This window comes from Larus michahellis, chromosome 3 (assembly GCF_964199755.1).
Source record: "Larus michahellis chromosome 3, bLarMic1.1, whole genome shotgun sequence".
In the NCBI taxonomy this organism is placed as follows: domain Eukaryota; kingdom Metazoa; phylum Chordata; class Aves; order Charadriiformes; family Laridae; genus Larus; species Larus michahellis.
Genome location: NC_133898.1, coordinates 28,155,109 through 28,174,491, shown reverse-complemented (window position 1 = coordinate 28,174,491; position 19,383 = coordinate 28,155,109). Strand labels below are relative to the sequence as shown.

Sequence of the window (19,383 nt, the reverse complement as noted above, 5' to 3'; positions counted from 1 at the left end):
TCTACAAGCAACCGATATGGGGAAGGACTCAAAATTCTTCTTGCTGCAAATACAGTTAATTAATGAAAGACACAAGGGTCACAGTAACTTCCACATGCTACCAGATATAGCCTGAATCGTAGCAAGTTCAGAGACCGATGCCTGTTCATTAAGGCCAGCACAATGCTATAGCATAGCTATAAGAAAATCTCTGGCTAGAAATACACCCTGCAACCTGCTAACGTCTTCATGTATTTATGCCAGTAAGTGCAGCTTCTTCTTTGAACAAACGTATGAGCAGCTGCCATTACAGGCTAAACCATTGCCCCTAATCTCTCCAACAGCTAGATGCCCGTGAACTGCAGATTTGTGCCCGCCTCTTCTCCACCCTCATCACACCTCTTTGCCACAGCATTCTCACGCGTAACACGTCAGGACCTGGTAAGTTAGCTGTCTCTACTTTTTAAGTGCCATTTCCATTGAACTTGGAGCCCTTCTGTGTCTGTAGTTGGATCTCATTTCAATATTTGATTTCACCTCAACTGTAAATGCAGCTGATTGAAATTGATGGTGCACAACATGGCAGATGAAAACATTTTGGGGAGAAGGTTCAGAGCTATACTGTGAAATTTCCACTTGTCTATAATACGTGCCTCAGGAGTTTGAGGTGGAAAATCCCTTGGGCAGACCGACATACTTTCAGAGAACTTTCTCTTTATAGAACATTTTTTCCAATGAAAGGATTTCTCACATGGAAAATTACCTAAATATGCCTGCCTGATACACAGCATAAAACTCGGAGATAATGAATTAAAATAACATGAAAAACTGACTTAAAAGTTACAGCCAAGTAAGTGTTCCATCTCAGTAATTAAATACAGGAGCATTCAGTACCTGCGCTCTTGGGATTCTTTCTCCACACATACCTGTGTACATATATGTGCGTGCATAAATTCAGCACTGCACAATAAAAAAGCTTACTAGCAGTGAAGACACGAGTTCATAAAGCTCTTGTATGATCCAGCTGATGCAGAGGCGATTACTGCAGACTTATTTTTAAAACGTGCTGATTCTGTTATCAGACCGGATCGAGCCTTGCCATTACAACACAGGTGCTCCCCTGCTATCCCTGTACTACGTATAACCAGGTCCAGGTCACCATGTGCCCTGCCAGAAACGTGCTGACTGGCTAAGGAGGCCTTGCAATTCAGGTAATTAATCCTATTCTAATGTAGGTTAAGCAGGTGTGAAGCCAAACTCATCCAGAGAGAAAGTAGAGGCATCCTTAGAGTTATAGTATTTAATTGGTCTCAGCTGACTTTAGGAAACTGGACCATCCTGTGCCGCTGACCCAGTCATACAGGTGGAGAACTGTCTGCTCCAAATCCAGTCTGAGCAACTGGCTCTTTTTCCCCTCCCTCCTCCCATCCTGGATTTACAGTATCAACACATACGACTGAAAAGTCGCTCTTTTCTTCCCCACCCAGAACAAAGTAAATATATATTTTTTTGGAGGGTAAGTTAGATAAGTAAGTCTCCTGTTTAGTTTAAAATGGATATATGGTTACCATAAGAGGGCTATGTTGCTCTAATTTTACTTCTGCGTTCCCAGCATCTGCTATGATCCTTTCACAGGCCAATTTAAACGATACGTAACATTCATGATATTTCCAACAAAGCCTTCAGGAATTTTAACACTGACCAAAAAAATCTCTTTGTTTGGCTGTTCCTTGAAGTATGAATCTGGCTGAAAAAAGCCTTATTGCTCTAGAGGACAGCAGTCCTGTAAATACAGAAGTGATACATAGTGAACTTAAAATGATAAGCTCAGTTCTGCAGCGTTTGCCTCTTCTGCAAATTCCTCACCTAAGGAATAATGTCAAGATTTGTGCCAACTTTCTTACTGTGTTTCTGAGCAAGGCATCTTCCTGCCTTGCAGCCATGCATTACTTGTAAGAAGTTGGCTGTCCTTGAGGTATCAATTGTACAGTTAGGGCAAGTTTTGGAAAGGACACCCCGTCAAGAATATTTTTGAAGTTTAAATTCTTTCATACAGTATGCTCTTCACTGGCAGTCTTTTAATATGGTTGGTGGTTGAACTAAATCATGTGGGGTGGTGGTGGAATGACTTTAAAGAGATAACATGGCTGAAAGTCTAATGTGCCCAGCTCTCTCCTCTACGGCACTCCAGATGCTGTTCCACTTGCAGAAGGCCATTATTGCTGAAGTCTCAGATTCAGCTTGCTTACAAAAAAAAAAGAGAAGGGAGACTACAGTAAAATTAAAAAGGTTAAGATACATTTAAACTTCCTACCCTCTGGTAATAAGATTAATTCCTTGTTGGCTCAGAAAAAGGAAAACTGTTACCAAGTCATCTGCAATTTACACAGACCTAATCTAGTAAACCCGTTTGTCACACAAGAAGTGGGTACAAAGGTGAGTATTGTTGTCCTCTAAGTGGAAATACCTGCTTAAAGCTTGATTCTGCACATTGCTGCAGAGACTTCGAGGTGGGGTACACACAGGGGACAAAGAAAACTCTCAGCTTCCACTGATACACTGACTATGGACGTGGGTTTACCCCTTCGGGGCCAGATCCTTAAACAACAGAGGCTCGCATAGTACATTTGACTTGTAGACCCATGACAACTGATCCTAACAAAGGCTCTTGCGCTGTCTTAATAGATGAACTGGGCAAAATACCATATGTATTTTCTTTTACAAGTTCCTGTAATGCCTGATCGCTGAATAAGACCAAGTCGCTTCCTATGGTTTTATTTTGCATCTTCTTACCCCTCCCCTTCAAAATACCCTCAGATGGGCTCCTGTAATGGATTAAAATATTTTCATTTCTTCCTCTCATTTCTTCTATTCAGCACCACCTCGGAACACCTTCAAACATGCAATGGTGTATTTTCAGCCTCATGGTACCTCAGTAATACAATGCTTGCAAGTACGGAAGCAGGTTGTGTTAAGTCAGTCTCCAAGTCATCCAGGGTAACACAACACTCTTTATTTTGCTGGAAGAACACTAGAGAATGGCTGCTACATCTTTTTATACGCTTGCATTTAAAAATCAAATAATAGCCAGTTTTGTTTACAGAAAGAAAATGAAAAGCACTGGCATTCGTTACTGTTGATTTGCTCTCTTTTTATTAATCATTCCTTATTTTTAAAGGGCCACAGGAGTGAACAACATAATGCAATGGTAGGAAGATATTTACCAATTTAGCACCTCATTATAAAACTACTCAGAAACCTCTTTGTCTCTCGTTTAACATAATAATTATTAGTGGCAACAAAAGTGGATCCCACACTTGCACTATGATTAGCAAGTGATGAATTTGGGCTGAATATATTGCATTTTGCTAAGTAAACCTTATTATATCCCAAATCCTCAGTCTAAAAAACATCTAATTTTAAGAAAATAATTTCCACTCCTGTTTAAATGCGTGTTTCCAAATTAACTAGTGATATTCTATAGAAAACTGCCTCTTTTATGCTTGAAGTCTCCAGCTGCCACACAATTTATATCTCTTTCCTCCCCTCTTTGTTTTTCAGCCATTTTCCCTGAATGTCAAAGTCAATTTAGTGCATTTCACTTTGCTGAATAAATCAGAGGCGAAATCCTTGCTAAAAGTGAAAATTTGATTTGCTAAAAGGAGCTTAGGGCAACTATTAATCAATATATCCAGAGTGTCAAAGCTAAGGCCATGATAGACATGCATTCATTTGGAGATTGGTTGAGGCAGATAAAGGGGGACATTGGGAAAAAAAAAAGTGCAACAGCCAGACAGTGTAGTGTGTATGTTGGGGGCATGGGTGGAGGGAGAGGACTATTTAAAAAAAAAAAAAGAAAAAGAAAAAAAAAAGAGACAGTCACTGAGAAGGAAGAGGCAAGTACTTGTATATGAATAAAAGGTGAACTTAATAGAGACATAAAGTCACTGTTTAATTCTAATCTTGAGAGAAGCTGATTTTAATGAAGGATTCTCTTTTTTTGGAAGTGAAACGTAAGAATCGAGACAAGTTCTTTTGTTACCTGTGAATGCCATTTTTTGTTTTTTACTTATGGTGATGATTATTAAGAATAACAATATTTTTCAACAAATATTGTTGATTCTAAAGTCAAAACTAGCAAGATGCTTCTGTAAGAGTCTTACTGCACATTCATTTTATACTCATGTATAATTTGCAGGTGATGAGATGTTTATATGCCTGGGCTTATTTCCACCCCCCCCCAATTAATGCTAGTAAAAGACGCCAGAAGTGACTATCCTGGAAACTAAAGTGCTCTTTTTACCCCAGGACATCTATGACTACTACTAGTAGTAACCTCCTCCCCTCTCCATTACTGTCTGCCTCAGCTCTGAACTGGAACCAGTCTGTTCCAATTAGCAGACACACTAACAGTGCGTACACCTCTAGCTGCGCACAGACACTACTCTTTTGTACTGAAATTGGCTAAAATTTTGCCACTGACTTCAGTAACAGATCCATGAAGAAGAGTCTGCCGTCATATCTCAGGTGAACATATCAAATAATTTTAAAATAAACGAATGGACCTTTCGGGAACTACCTTTTACCACACTGCAGATTCCTGTTTTGTTTTGAAAATGCTAAGAGACTGTTGACATGTTTATTCATGCATTTTCCTGGAAATCTCACCTTCTCCCTGCCTTGCAAAAACACTTACACCTTCTCTGTGCTACTATTTTCTAAAAATGAGAAAAAATAAAAAAAGCCACGCTTCCTAGCACTTCAAATGGTATTAAAAATATTGATGCAAGCAGTGGGATAGATGAACTGCTGGCATTGTTGACACCTTGCTGTTCCATTCTGCTCAGGGTAGCTTGAATCAACTTGGTGATCTACACACTGGCAGTGTCGGGGAGTCCATCCATGCTAACGCTCAAAAATAAAACCGACAGTCAATTGCCAATTTCCCATATTGTATAGTTTAGTGACAGAGGTCAAGGAAGTCAGTAGTTTTTGAGAAACCTTTTGGCTGGAATCTCTACCTGTGAGACCTGTAAGTTGGGAGTTCAAGAACATTTCCATCACAGGAAGAGCACGTGTGATTTCCATAATTAGTGCATGTTTGTAGAAAGAGTTAAAAGAACAGACAGTGAGCTTTTGATAAACAGAAGGCAAAGAGAACTTGCAAAGCGTCCAAGATAGCACACTGATAAAGGGCAGGATGTCCTGATTCGCCAGGAGGCTCAAGTTATTATCACTACAAACCTCTTAGTCAGCACGAAACAGCTCATACTCCATTCTATGTTACATGAGCAGTAAACGCCGCATTTACATGTCCACCTGCCTTTGGAGTGACAGGCACCCCGTGACAGGGGGCTCTAAGATAGCTGCAGGAGTCCTCATGTTGTCTGAAATACTCACGAATTCAGCTAGCAGCACAAGCGACTAAAGAAGGCCTCAACCTCAGCAGAAACAATTTTTACAGCAGCAAGCAGCATGGGACAGACAGACAGGAAGACATCTATTCCCCTTGCAGAGCTGAGATTCTGTATTAACTGCCCCAGTAACAATCCAAAGAAGGATTTGGGCATAAACAGGATGCTGGCTATAGATAAAACGTGTGTGATTATATACACCAGGTAGTTCCAATATATGATTTCAGTCTGTCTTCCAAGTCCTACCAACGTGAATACTACCATGAAGTAGCATTCAGCATTTCTTCTCTATCATTTAAACACATGTTGTATGTCCACTAAGATGTAGATTCATAAACAACTAGGCGGATGAGAACAGCTACATATATACCTAATTCATATCTGCATGGATGTACCACATATGTACGCTCTCATGCTTTCTTGAACATTAGCTTTCCAAAGGTGATTATGGTCAACTTTTTCCCCGGACTTTTACCTACATGGGGTAGTATTTCTGAAACAGATGATGAGAAAAAAAGGCATTTTAGAAATGACAACTCTGCGGCAAATCATATTCTTGTTCAGTATTAGAATGCTAAAGTATACCCCCGAGAGCTGCTTTGGAAAGGAAAGCTTAAATATTGTCCTCCACAAAGAGCGTGCCGGAACAATAATGTTTCATAAAACATTAACACTAAAATATTCAAAACATCCTTGGATTTGCTCCATCAACATCGTCATCATGCCCTCTTTTTTTCTTTTTTTTTTCTTTTTTTTTCTTTTTTTTTTTAATACTAGCACCAGTGGCAGTACCAATTTCTGACTATTCCCTTTCTTGAACACCGTTACTGCTAGCAAAACAGGGACACGGCTGAAGACAAGCAGGCTTATTTTACTAAATAATGTAACTAGTTATTTTTGATGTATTACTCTGATTTACTGTTTCCAAACAAATTTTTCATTTTAAGTGCAAAAAGTTGATTTCTATGGTCTGCTTGATGTTTTTTCATGCATGCAAATTTTTTAGAGAACATTTTGTCTTTAGCTTCCTGTTATGCACATTTTTAAAAGCTTAATGTTTCCTGCCTCCACTTAGTATGAAAGAACACTGCACATTTTTGCTGAATGTCAATGAGATAGTTACATTACAGAAATCATGCCTAAATGACTCTGATACTTGTGACTAGGTATCAGCAGAATTCCACCCCATACTGGAAGAGTTTAATTAATGTAATGCAGTCAATATAAAATGGGATCTCCCCAAAATACAATGCAAAGGGTAGAAAACGCAACCACCCTTAAATATTGAATTTAGCAGGGCTCTCTTATTAAAAGACAAATAAAATAAGGTAGAAAAATAAAATAAAATAAAATAAAATAAAATGTCTTGCAGAGGCTTCATAAATATATTTAGAATTTATTTAGCTCAGTTAATATGGGGTTTGTCTCATCAGACAGCACCAGCCTCTCCCTAAGCACCTTCAGTATTTTACTAACAAAGTTACAGTACATCGGAATATTTTAATCTGACATAAAGAACAACAATAGATCTGACTGCTGGGCTGATAATCTTCTTATCACACCCTGTGAAACCTAGCTCTAATATTTGACTGAGCCTCCATTACTCGGCAACACATTCTAAAAAGGCCAACAATGGAGAGAGAATGAAGTGGAGTGTGGAAGTACCTCCATATCTACATAAAAGAGATTAGAGGCGACAGCGTTCCATTTTACAGCTCAATCATATTGTGTTAGCATGCGCTTATCCGAGCGCGGATGAAATTGAAAGAGAAATAAAAAAGAGTCAGGCAGATAGGAACCAGAAAAGCGAGGCATGAGCAATTTCCAAGGATATAAAAGGATGCTAATGGCGGGGCCCTGTCATTCTTAAAAAGGGCTATTAGGGCACCATCATCTGTTCTTGTGCCCTTACGCTCCTCTAACTAAAGTCAAGCATTTCCTAATGCCATTGTGATCTTTTTCTTCTTCAGATAAGACATGGTCATGTTTCATAACAACACACTTTCCATTTATTTGATTTATAAATGCAAGGAGACTAATTCTATTTACTGATAAAGGCTTTCCATATATATTTTTTCTTTCAATATTTCCTTTTGTAGATGGCATAGACTTTTTGTTCAATAAAAGCAACTATTGAAATGTTTCCAATAGCACAAAAATACTAATGATTTTATGAACGCATTTGAACTTTGTATGATTTTAAAACATTTTTTAGTCCATGACTGCAATGGGAAACAGTTGGCCAGAGCAGAACGCACATGGCATTGTTACTTTTTTACAGATAATCTCATTAAAAGACTTCCTGTTAGAATAGCAAAAACATTATTTTGGTTTCTTCCACAAAGACAAATTTTACTTTGAATTACAATGCTTTACAGACGAGATCTTTATTAGTTATTAAGCACCTGATATATAAGAGCCTTTAATTATACTGAACCGTAAGAAATCACTATAGTAAAGAAAGATTTGCTGATTGCTGCTTTGCTGTGCTAGGCACAAATTCACTACTGGTTTAATTAATCGATTCCAAGAGATTTACACCAAGGATTTACTTAGTCTGCTAAGCTACAGTGAACTTTTAAACAATTTGCACCCTTTTTCTAACTCATCCTTTTTCCAATTCTGTTATGTTTCTGCCTACAGTAACATTTGGTAGCCTAGAAAACAGTCGGGTAGCACCAATCCAGGCTCTTCTACAAGTTGTTTCGTGCCAGACATTAGCTGAGCGCAGGCAGTCCAAGTTCAGCAGTACTCCATCAGTCAAAACCAAGCTACAAAAGCTCATCCCATTTGCCCTTTAGCATGTCAAGCCCTTTTGCATTTTGATTTTTGTCATCAAATGCCAGACAACAAGCACAGATTTTATCACTGCCCTCTGTTACCAGAAGGGTTATAAAAAGATTGTCTTTATTTCCTTTTTTTTTTTTTCCCTTCTCATTCCCAAATGGAGTCAGGTGAGTAAACTTAGCTAGTGTGGCTTTGCTACGGCGGGTGTGTTTCTGAGTTTACCTTGTAATAAAAGGCTGCCTCATGGCAGAAGTGTTCCTCAACTGGTTCAGATCGCAGACTTTAAATTTTCAAGGCCAGTTTACAGCATACCTTTTCCACACCAACCAAAGCCATCATTTTAAAGTCTGCTCAGTCTCATCCCTCTGCTCTTCCTACCCCTCCAGTCAAATCAAAGCTACACAACGTATGCACAAATCAAATCGATGAAAGTTCCTCTACAACTACTATAAAGCAAGACTGACTCCTTTGAGAGCTGCTCTATTTTGGTTAAGGTGATCTAGGTATCTTCCGAAGATGAAACTCAAATTCACCTATTTAACTCATTTTGACTTAATTTGGGGTGCTTTATTAGCAACCAGTGTAAGACAAAGTAGCTAGTATAATATAGAGTGATGTTTAAATTAGTTTACAATTTGCTTGAGCTCATCTAGAACTACTCTGAACAAAGCCATTCAGAAATGTCAGCTGTGTTCCTAACCACTGTAACAAATTGTTGCCTGAACGCTGCACACCTAATGACTTCAAATTAGCTTCACTGCGATATTGCCTGACAGTTCGTTACGACTGTTAGCAACATAGCTGGCGTATCATGACCAATAAATTGGTTTCAGTGTGGGCTGGGAAAGGGACTTCCATCAATTTGATTAAAGAAATTACTGTAGCATTCAAAGCATAAAGACAAACTAGTTTAAGGAGACAGAAATAAGTTAACTGTACCAGAAAAACATTGCTTGTGATACAAAAGCTTGTTTATACACCATTTGTGGCACAAGAGAACGACTAAATTTTAACTGTGTCGCATACTGACTATTCTACAGTCTGGAGGTTGTTGGCGCTCATCGGAAGTAAAATAACTTTGCAGAAATGTACAAATTATTTTATTACTATTCTTTGTTAGTGTTTATCTACAGTGGCCCAGAAGCACCTACCAGAAGAATGGAGGCCTTGTGCTGGTTAGCACAAGGGGGGAAAAAAAACCCAGGAAGACTATTTCTTTCTATTTCTTTGCAGTTTTGTTTGATACTAGAAATAAAATTAACTTTGATAAAAAAGCATCTGACTGGATTATTTATTCAAATTTCAAGGTGTTCCCAAATCTAAAATGAGGAACTCTTATTACTTTAAGGAATTAAAAGATACAAATTCTTATGTTCAATAAGGCTCCACTATCAAAATTAGAAAACTAACGAGCTGATGAAAACACACAAACATACTCACTCATCTGCTGGACTAAAAAAAATACTTTAAGAAACAAGAAAAAAAGCTAATCTTTTTTACGTGAATTTACCATTTATGAAAGGTGACAGACTGAGAACTCTAGAAACTCTTTATAAGCTTGTCTGCTAGTCCACTGAGCAAGCATAAATACCTCAGAATTGAGTCAAACGAAAATATACCTCAAATGTTATCTGAAGAAATCGTTAACCTTCTGAGAAACTGCTTCTGATGACCCCCACTTTTGCTGCTAACAAGGGTGCCAGTTAGCTTTTGTAATATCCACTAGTTTACGTGATAAGGACTGTGGTCTACTTCATGCAGACCAAGAAAGTACTAAGCTATGAGAGGAGACCTTTTGGTAGAATTTAGTTCTTTCTACTGAACTGCTGCTACAAACCAGCTCTCACACTAGTTCATTCAATGAAGAGAACAATTCCTCTGTGGCATGCCAAAATATAACTGAATTTTTGAACCTCCTATGGTCAGTGTAAGATAGTGCTGCCTTTATGGAATAGAGAAACTAGACTTAACATTCAGCTATAAGTACAGGTACAGAGGAGAACACTTACACTACCCTTCATACCAGGATACCAGGCTAACGCTTTGTATGGCAAGGCAAGTTTGTCTTATTATTAAGTAAAGCATGAAACAAATTCAGTCACTGAGCAGCACGTAAAACTCGTAGCAGTAACAACACTATTTCCAGGGTAGGATATATTATCATCTAACTTACGTCCTGTGTGAATAATCTGGAGCCTTAAGAAAACTTTATGCACTTTAGTGAGAGAGCAAATCATATTTTTTACCACAATAGAATAACCCATGCGACGATTTCTGCATGTCATATATTTGCAATAAATACTGTATGTACCTGGAATATGCTTAGCCCATCCAATGATCACCACCAGTTCTCTGTCTGCCAGGTCACAAAGAGTGGTAAGCGCTTTGATGTCACTGTCTGGGACAGTGGGGTCAGGCATAGCATAGATCTTCTCTGGTTCAGCCACCAGCAAATGGGAGACAATCTTGTTATCTGTAAAAACGGTCCAGAACAGCACAAGATCACCAGTAGCATCATTTTACTTTTCAAACAGATGGCTCATATTTCAAAGGGCACACGAATTTGTCTTAAGATAATGGGCCTAATTAAACCTTATTGTAACTTCACTGGCTTCTAGAACCAGTTACAGCATAAATAAATCTGATCCATTAGCAATGTTTATCAAGATTGCCATGTATGTTTTGAAGAAAGTAAATTTAATGGAATGTAGAAATACATGATCACCTCCTAATATTGGAATATAAACTTTGTAGAAAAGTATTCATGCTTTATAACATATTTTGGACTGTGCAAATAGAAAAGTTTTGCATTGCTCTAATTACCTGCAACCCTCCCCCATCCCCTCCCTAAAGGCAGGTGTTATTTTTTGAGGGGGTAAATACCACAAGCAATTAGTCAGTCATTGAAATCTCTAACTTCCATCAGTGATTCCAACTACCATTCTTTGTTTTAGATGTCACTGTTGAACTGTTGCAACAGAAAGTCTCGGGACTTTTCTCCGTGCTCATTATCCCACACATCTTATATTATGGGTATCCTGCCGGTTAAAAGGTTAAGAATGAATCTGTACTCCTTGGGGCTTATGCTGTGAGAAAAGTGGCGTGTTGTCATATATTTGCTTTTCAGTGAAACACACAAATTCAGAATCATGTATAAAATTAGCTTCCAGAAGTACAAAAGAGACAGTCAGGAATAGCTACTAAAATCAATGAGAATAAAGAGTGTAAAAGTAAGGGAATTATCAATAGATGCATACCCCCTACCTCAGAAAACTGGTTTTGTGCAAAGAATGATACTTCATTGTATTCACACACTGGTTATTTTTATCTATATAGCGTTTTCATTCATGTGTTTAATATTTACTTTTTCATCCAGATGAACTGTGAAATCTATTTGGAATAATCATTTAAGTTATAAGGAAAAATGGGGAGAAAAAAAAAAGAGTAAAAAAGAAGATGACTTACAATACACTGTTACTATTCTATATCCTATAAGTAGGATAAACATTAAATAAGCACTATATCCACGTGAAGGCACAATGGAAGTATCTTATCTCTATAAAGGAGCCTGATTTGTTACTCTGAGAAGGCAGAACTGAAAAATGGGGAAAGGACTAACTCATTAAGCCTCCTAATACAGGATACATTACTATACTTCTCAATTTATTTACGTTTTATCTTTCATGGTAGGTACCTCTTGTGACCTCAAATGCACCACTAGAATTTAAAGCCCAAACATCACCTTTTAGTGAATGTACACTAATCCGTTCCCTTCCTTGGGATAAAGAGCCAGGGAGCTTCATATAAATGGGATTCCACTGCGAGAAGGTGTGAGTAGTATTTTCTGACTGCAGAGAAAGCTGACACAACTGGTATCATTTTCCCCTTCTGCATGTAAGTCACAGGATGGACCATGCTGTCCTCCTATGGTGGAGCTGCAATGGAAGCTGACAGCGATGTGACTTGTCCAGGAGTGTCAGAGAGGCTCCCTACCAGCCCACGACAGATTTCCATAAAATACTCACTTGATTCAGATTTCTGATACTTTACTGCTCTTTTGTGACATAGACTCCTTGATTCTGATCTACTGTCCCCACGATTTTTGCCTTATTCCAAATTTGTGTGTCAGAAGTTGTGATATATGTTAGCCCTTCATAAAGTAAGTGCAAGAGCCAACTGGAAACCATCACATCAAGCATGTTTTATTACAAGGGGATACATTTATGCTTTATATGAACTATAGGAACCATGCCAACTGAGTAATTCTTGATCTCAATATTCTACTGATTATCAAACTGATTAATGAGGAATTCTATTCTTATTTAAAGATGACAGATGGTATTTTTACCTTAGATTGGCAAACAGCCTTTGCACATCATTTTTTTATTTTTTAACAGTCTTTTCGTATTCTGTTTAATTTCACACAGAAAACATCATCTTTTTCAATGAGAAAAGATAACATTGCTTCTTCTCAAATTTCAAAATTTTTACGTGTATTGAAAAAAAAAATAACTTGGAGTTACTTAGTATCAAAACACATGTAGCTGAGGACTTCAATTTTGTGGTTTTTTAACCAGTGATAAATGAATAAAGAAGCACTCACATCCCCAACTTTATTTTTTTCCCCTGCAAACATAAGAAATGGCCAAAGAATCTTTCATTTTTTTAATAGCTTCCTTGCTTTTTATAGATTATTCAGGAATATTGTATATTTTGACTCAGGATTCATAAAATCTCAAATTCTTTTTATTTTCACAATCAAGATCTACATGCAAGCTATTAGATTCCATGGTGAAGCTGGAAAATCCAATAGAGGCCAGAAGTAGGAAAGATCCTCCAAACACCTGTTCTCTCCCTATAGGGGAAAAAAGCTGTATTGGAGTGTGCATTAGTATAGACCATAGAAAAATTTTGAATGTACTCAGAAAGCTCCATTACTCAGGAGATCGAATAGCCATGAGCACTGTTTCTAGGTAAATCTTATTTAATGTTTCCCTAATTAGAATCAATAGAACCCAATTTTCATTCCTCTGCCTTTGTTATGCACAAACTATCAGTCAGGGTCCAGAAAATCTCCCAGGCTACTTCCACACAAAACCGATTCAATTGTTTCAAGTCTTGACACTTATCTGGCAGAATCTGAAAATTAAGTTTTACAAATGTTTGTTACAAAAATGTTTGTAATTGGACAAGCTAAGGAGAATGAAGGGAGGCACTTAGATAATGAGTAATGACTTATAAGGAGGGAGGTTAGTCTATCTCAGACAAATGGACCTTACAAAAATTGGTGTAGTTATCGTCTTAAAGGTAATGTAATGCACCAATTTGCAGTAATCTTGGGTTTACACACAGATTCTTCTGTTTCAGTACAACACCGTTAACCTCTGTTCATATTAAAGGGCTTGGGGGGGGGGGGTTGGACTGGATTTTATTTTTTTTTTTTTTTTTCCTGTTTGGTTTTGGGTTTTTTGGTATGCTAGGCTGTTAACATTTCTACTCAATGACAATATCAAGTAAATGAAAAACTGACAATCTGTGCACCCAGGAAAACTAAACCTCTAATGAAATTAAGCATTAGAGTTTATTAAATTTTATTGTATTATCAGAAAGTTTTTATTATAATGTGCAAAATCTGCTTAGTGCAGCCCTAGATTGTATTTACAGAACGGTGGGACAGCTTATGGAGGCTGAGTAGAAGATGCCAGATTGGACAATTGAAGGAATATAATCAGCATAATGTTTTTGGAAAGGCAAAAGGAAACTATGCCATATGTTCACTTAAGCCTTAATTTTATGTAAAACTGCCGGTTTTTTCTTTGACACAGCTAAAATGCCCTTTCACTTACAGTTCAAAGACTGTTTATTTGCTCTCCAGATCCCCATATGCTCAAACGTATTGCACACAGCACTGTCCCCTATTGGGGAACACGAATGGAAACAAATTCCATTTGCCGTACAGACAGGTATTTTCAAGAGCCTAAAACTGACACGCGTGTTGTCAGAGGCACAGGGGCAGAGGCAAACAGGAGACAAGGAGGAGCTTGCCCTCCTTATTTCTCTGGCTTATTTCTCTGTTTTAGGAGCAAATTCACCTTCTCGGCAGGAGCAACTGGACGTGTGTATTCTCTTTTGAATTCGGAAGAGTTTACAACAGTGGATGCGGCGTGTATGCCTTTGCAGGGTAATATACTAGCCTCTTGCACTACAGCTATAATGCTATTAAATTTACTTCATGGAATTAGTACAGTCGCTGCTTGAGTTTATATAAGCTGCAAAGCAAAACCCCTAACTATTTTTAGTTAATCGCAAAGAGGATGGAACTTGTATTTTAGCAATGAGATGATCATCTATCTCTCTCTCTTAATTTCAGCCTGGCGAGATACAATCAAGGACATTATTAACACATAACAAAACAACGCAAAAAAATCCATGAGGGTAGTAGAGCCCAAACTACCAATCTATGCTTGTTATTAGTGTGGCATATTGCTGTTTTAATCTAATGCTAGGTAGTGTATTAATCTATAGGTATAAATTAATGAGGCTCTTAATGTATTTTCATTGGGAGGTTGAGCAGTCAAACTCATTTAGTTAGTGAAAACTACAAAAATCACTTTCTTGTGAAATATGAAACTAGAAGCTTCAATGAACTAATGATCACAGTATGAACCATTTTATGTACCACTGAAAATAAAGATAACCTGTAAATGTAAAATTTGCACTGCATAAACCATGCTTTTATACACTTCCACCTGTAAAAATATTCTTTGTTCAACTCCACTTGAGAAAGACGAGCCTATTTAAAACAAAATACGTTAACAGCTAAATGGATATAATATTCATAGTAATATCTTCTGACCAAATCCTTGTCCCAGTCAGAAGGAGCTTAGCGAACGGGGCTAGGAATCAAAACCTTGTATTCAAAGAGAAATTTTGTACATCTCGTGTACTTACATGGCTTTTTTGCTGGCTGAACTAGCTGAGGGTTCAGGTATGGGCTATTTTCTGCATCTATTCTGCGCTTGTACTTCTGGCGACCTCCACGTACTCTGTCTAGGCGGACACCTACATTGGCAAAAATAAGCAAACATGTAATTAAATATATTATGAGGATGCCTTTCAGGTAACAATCTTCTATCTCCTGCCTTCCAGGCCGTATTTGTTTAAAATGCATATTTATTTCAAAAATATTAATTTTGGAAAGCAAGGGAAAGCAACACTACAAGTATTTGCAAGTTGTAGATTTTCACACATATGAGACTATGCATACAACATAATTTCCTGTTTGTTTACAACCATTTGTTCCTTTTTCCATGATATTAAAAACAGCTAACAAGTTTATTTTCCATTTGAAAGAGTCTCATCTTAAGTCATCTTTGCCGGAATCAGAAGTTCAAAGCTGTAATAAACACCATGGATATACAAGGCTAAGATTATGAGTAGAGAAGTACAGAGAATTAGAACTTTAGAAACAAAGAGTGCTGTATACAGTTTAGATAGTCAAAACCTATGCTTTTAATTAACATGGATTAACATGGCCAGAGGATACCAAGTAAGTATCATTAGTAAAATAAGAACATATATGTGGCTTAAAGACCTGAAATGGTTCATGAGGGTTAGAAAGAAATTGTATGGCTGTTCATTTAGATGTCATCAATGATGAATTAACATTTGCGTTCTACCTCCACAATGTTCATTGCTTCAATAAACCATTCTGCTACCTGTTTTGTACGGATATATAGGAGTTTACCTTCCTGAAACAAGCTATAGCTGCTCTCAGGAACAAAATGAAAAAAGGAGGGTGGAAAAAAGATGGTAGGTCTATAAAACAATGAAGTATTTTTATTTCCTTCTGAGTCACCCAGGCAGATTTCCAGACAACCAGGACGAATGTCAGTAGAACCAAGTAGTAACATAACACTGAAGTTGAAAAACTCGGCACATACGCAGGGCAACAGCACGAGTAATACCAAGGGCAAAATTTGTCCCTGATGACATGGATTTAACTAGACAAGAATGCAAGGACAAATTACATACCAATGATCCCTGTGAGCCATGTAATAAAGGGTAGCTCACTTTCTCACTTATCTTTTCATTGTCTATTTTAGCTCTCCTCCCTCTATTTATCTTTTCCATTGCCATTGTTGTACCCTACTCTACTACTTCCCACATCCCTGATCTCTCCCTCACAGGAAATACCTCCAGAACTGGCTTCTGGACTGTAGAGAAGCCACCACCAAAGAAGTTACAGTTCATGTGCAGAGCCAGAAGAATACACCACAGAGTTTACGTACTGCCCATGAACCTGCGCTGGTAGCACAGTCTAGTTACCAGGAAACATCTGCCAGTCCTCTTTCATCCTCAAAAAACAAAGAGGATTGACTGGGTTTTGGTGAAGAAAAGCCATTTTGCCAACTAGCCAGAAACCCAAGGCCAACTCTTGTTGGTTTGTTTTTGCTTCTTCTTCTTTTATATTTCTTGGGGTTTTTTATATTTTTTTCTTTCTCGTACTCTCCAAGCTGGCATGAAACTAACACAGCAGAACACACAATAGCTGACCAAGGAAGACAGCGGTTTACAAATCCTGTTCCGTGCTCTGCTACCAGCAGGGAAGGCTTTGTGTCCATGGGGTTCTCATTCACCCAGATGGACTCTTGGTATCTATAGAGGTTAGTAACACAGGAGATACTTGGCTTAAGGACACAACCAATAATGCAGTGAATTGTACACAACAGTGCTTGATAGTTTTTGCTCACCAGCACAGTGGGTAACGATCACCTCTATTTAGCAGTGAAATTTCACTCAGTTTACTGCAGCAGACTCTCTATTTCACTCCCTCAAACTCAAGAAGTACCTTTCCCATTGCATGTTACCAATTATATTTTTGTGAATCACATTACATAAGTAATAAAACCAATCAACCACATACCCAAACAGGTCAGTGTACAATTATGAATGAAATCTTATTTATGATATTTGCCTATATCGCTGCCAAACTTGTGGCCGATTTGTGGTCTAAGCTATTTGATAAAATTCACAGTGATTCAATGAACAAAACCTGGTTATTTTTCATTTGTTTTTAAAGTTATACTTGGAAATGCATGAACTACAAGGCCACTTTAAAAATCGATAGTTCAAAGCTTTTCAGAGCTAATGATAAGTCAGTGTTCTCTACCCTTGAATCGGGAGTTTGAGCTACACCTGAAGCAAATGACATCCAGGACAATACACTGCCACAAAAACAAATAGCAAAAGACCAAGGTTTGACAGCTGAATATTCAGAAATAGGGAGAGGATTAGAACAAGCCACATGCGATATTGGTGGGATTATAAAAAAGACTGCCCACCATTTGAGGAAAAATAGATAGAAAATGATTTCTGCATAATTCAGATGCCATCCTTCTTTCTGCTTGGGAGCAGATTTCATAGTGATAAAAGATGGATAGCATCAGACAGAAGTATGTTTAATCAAAAAGTAATGGAACTGAAGCTTAAATTAAAATAATATAAATTTACCAAGATGAACAATTTTTTTACCTCCTTTGCATTTGCCGAGATACACATTCAAGCAATTCACATACTCAATGGAAGGAAATCCAGACAAGTATCGAAGTATCGGAATAGCAAAATCATACACAGATCCATGCACCCACCTATTATACGTGGCTATATCTGTGAGTATAGCTACTTTCTTTTTTTAAAAGAAAAACATTATAATTCTAAATAACTGGGGAGTAACGGTATTGCACATTTTAAAATTACCTAAATCTAGAATACAACTAATTCCAATTCTAATGTGAAAACACTTTTGATAACATAATGCCAATAGACTATAAATTAGAGGTTTATAACCCTTTCATTAAAACTGACAGAATTTACCATAATTTTTGCTCCTAAGCTCTCCTTGCTCCTAGTACTATTACAAAGTAGCTATTTTAGAATAAATTTCTGATAATGTAACACACCCTAAGTGGTATTTCACTTCCCAAGAGTCTTTACAGAAGTAAACACAATGCAAGACACCGCTTAAGAAAGTATACCCGTCTGACATTCCATAAAAACTTCGAAGTTTGGTGGGTAGCAAACTGAAATCCAGGGGTTCCTGAGTATATGCATGCTTTTTTCCCTGTAACTCCTATAGCTTGTATGACAGAATTCCTTACATAGATATATTTATCTGCTCTCAAAACAGTAACAGCTGATGCGTTCTTCATTAGAAAAACAAAGGAAAGAAAGAAAACCAATTTTGTCCACAAAGATCTTCATTTGGGGCAGAAGGAGCTTAACATCTTGATCACAGAGGTACTTGCTATAATTCAACATATAGTTTGTACTCCAGCTATTAAGGAGGAGATCACGGTATCTAGCTAGTGTACAGGGAGAAGTTAAGTAGACTTCTGCTTTAGCTCTGCTGTGCACGTGGCTTGCCAGAGTCTTTAGCAACTCAGTTCACTCACCCTACCAGTCCTCATCCGTAACATGAAAAGAAAGATATCCACTCCACCTATATAAACTCACGTCACATGTACGAATGAATTGCACTGGACATATTACCATTACAGTTGTTTAGCGTCAAAACATCTATTAATGACACCGAATAAAGCTCCGCTGAAAACAAGCAAGTTGATTCTCCACATTCTCCGACACTCAGTTTAATTTTAAAATTCTTCAACAGAAAAATAAAAACAAAAGCCCTAATGAGAAAAATAGGGATGATCACAGGGTACAAATAGAAAGAACAGGCTTGCTACTTTCAACAATCAAGTGCAACACATTCACTTTACCTCTTAGGATAAGCACAACTCATAAACTCATCCGTTCAGGAGTAATGGGGAGTGACACATTTTGACATGATTTACACAGCTCAGAAGATAAGGATTAGACTAGAACTGTAATAATATCTGGAGAAATGGAAACTATGTAAATCAATGCAATAGCTATGTTTTTAAAAGAAAATAATTACACATGCTAATACAATATAAGAATTCCTCCAGCTGGCTTTAAGGAAAAAAAAACGGTCTCACAGTCACTATACAAGCTGCTACAAAAAAGGTTTACCTCCTGGTTCTTCACACAACCTTTGCATGATTTCTACCAAATGCTTACCAACGCACAACAAAATTACATTGGGCACTTACTCTAAAGTGAAAATGTCCACATAATCTTGCAGACTAGAGCTGATGTACAAAATGAGCTACCTGCCAGG

The 19,383-nt window shown here is 37.6% G+C and overlaps 1 protein-coding gene across 50 annotated transcripts in view; it reads right to left on the bottom strand.

Moving 5' to 3' along the window:
- The window catches only part of ESRRG (estrogen related receptor gamma), a 405,634-nt gene that overhangs the window by 37,344 nt on the left and 348,907 nt on the right, over positions 1-19,383 (bottom strand). For all 50 annotated transcript variants that reach the window (XM_074579431.1, XM_074579402.1, XM_074579424.1 and 47 more), the window contains 2 exons: positions 15,132-15,242; positions 10,492-10,653 (listed from right to left, as the gene is read on the bottom strand). In XM_074579431.1, the coding sequence (XP_074435532.1) occupies positions 10,492-10,653; positions 15,132-15,242 (273 nt within the window). The remainder of the gene's footprint in view (positions 1-10,491; positions 10,654-15,131; positions 15,243-19,383) is intronic.